The 1810-nt window shown below is 40.6% G+C and overlaps 1 protein-coding gene across 1 annotated transcript in view; it reads right to left on the bottom strand.

Moving 5' to 3' along the window:
• Positions 1-1649: 1649 nt before the first annotated feature.
• LOC103390495 (transcription factor IIIB 50 kDa subunit-like) overlaps positions 1650-1810 on the bottom strand; it is a 3546-nt gene continuing 3385 nt past the window's right edge. The window contains exon 6 of the mRNA XM_025062078.1: positions 1650-1712. Coding sequence (XP_024917846.1) covers positions 1650-1712 — 63 coding nt within the window. The remainder of the gene's footprint in view (positions 1713-1810) is intronic.

Below are 1810 nucleotides of genomic sequence, written 5' to 3'. Positions count from 1 at the left end.
AAATTTTCCCACTCACTCTTGACAGTGACGCAAACAGTCGGCGAAGTGACGTTGAGACAACAATTCACGCTAGCTGTAAATACAGTTTGTCAAATGTTCACATGCGAAATTCTAATCAACAAAATCTCAAATATATTTATAAATATATAAATATACGAGAACTGTTTGGAGAGACTGCTGTACACACACAAAAAAAACGATCTCTGGAGATCCTCTAGAGTTCCGCGCACGTCTGAAACAAACTTCGCAGCGATCATTAGCGCACAGCTAACTTGTTTTTTTACGCTTTGGATTCTTCAGACTGTGAGAGAACAGCGTCGCGGGTCGGTGATTGACGTCTTTAATGGCTTTTCAGTCGGCGAATAAAACGTTTTTCTGTGGCTTTGAATGGAACGAGACCAGTTCTCGCAGCAGTTTGAAGTAAACGACGGCGAAGAAGAGCGAATGAAACCATCTGTGAAGATTTAATTTGGGACCAGCCAATGACGACAGACCGCTGATGTCAGACTTGATCAGGATGCTGCTCCTTCCAGGAGCCCCCGGTGGAATAAATTAAACTCACGCCCTTTGGCTCAACTAATTATTTTAAGACCTGATCTTGATGAATGTGCACTGAGCAATTAATCCCATTAGTTCTGACGGTTCTGACGGTGTGTTACTGCCTTCAACACCAACGGCTCTAAAGTGAAACCGTCGTGCAGCAGTTGAGTTACCAGTTCTCTGTGTTGATTTGTTTTTAATAGTTTTGGGGGAGTTATAAAATGTCACGTCTTGGTGAAGTGTTTCTTGTGAACTGTAGTGATGAGAAAAAATTACAAATAAAATCAGTTGATGTTTTTTTTTAAAAACATTTCTGGTGTGATCTTTGCTTCGGTACTAGTGGATATTTCATTCGGTCATTTTAGCTACTTTGAAATATTTATGGTACAAGGTGAAAAAAACAACAACGTAGACCTTTAAGACACAGTGGGAAAAACTCATGAACACCTTTGACCTACACGTGGTAAAGGCTACGCCACAGAAGTTGTTGACTTGACTACAGATATCTGTGTCCGTTATGGACAGGTCCACTAACGAGTGCAGGACGAAAAAGTGGTGACAAAGAAGAAAACTTCAAATCCACCATGACTCATTATCGAGTTAGGTTAGCGGTGGTTGATTAGCTCCAGAAATGGAACTGATTTTCCTTCTGTTTTATTGGGGATTCCAACCCAGCACAAACCCAAGTAATAAAAACCCAAAACCAGTTTAAACCATCAATAAACCATCCTTACTTAAAAAAAAAAAAGTCAAAGTCTGTCCAAACATCATGGCAGCAGACGATCAATCACTCACTTCACATTAACTTTTTTTTTAGATTGCACAACTCCAACTCTACAAACTGTAAAACACGATCAACGGATCTAAGATTGAACCATAACAGGACCCTCCCTCCTCGACCCCCCCCCAAATATTTTGGGTTTTGTCAACAAACCAAACAGATTCACTTTATTAAAAGGAAACAAACACATTCAGAACACAGTTTTACAAAAAGAAACAAATAACGTACTTTTAACAAAAATCATAACAGAATGAAGATCAGCCGTGCAGTAGCAGTAGTAGTACTGCAGTACAGTAGTAGTAGTACTGTAGTATATTCATATTCATTCCTACGAGGTTTTACTTCCAGAGTCAGACAGCATCTTCTGTGTTCTAGCAAAGTCTTTGACTTCCTGTGGAGTGCGGAGGTAAGAGTCAATTTCAGTGTCGGAGATTTCTTCGTCACCAGTCACGTCCTCGACCTCCGGCCGCTGCGTTCTCCTCCGCTTCG

This window comes from Cynoglossus semilaevis, chromosome 14 (assembly GCF_000523025.1).
Source record: "Cynoglossus semilaevis isolate Cse_v1.0 chromosome 14, Cse_v1.0, whole genome shotgun sequence".
NCBI lineage: Eukaryota > Metazoa > Chordata > Actinopteri > Pleuronectiformes > Cynoglossidae > Cynoglossus > Cynoglossus semilaevis.
This window is presented reverse-complemented; position numbering and strand designations above follow the sequence as displayed.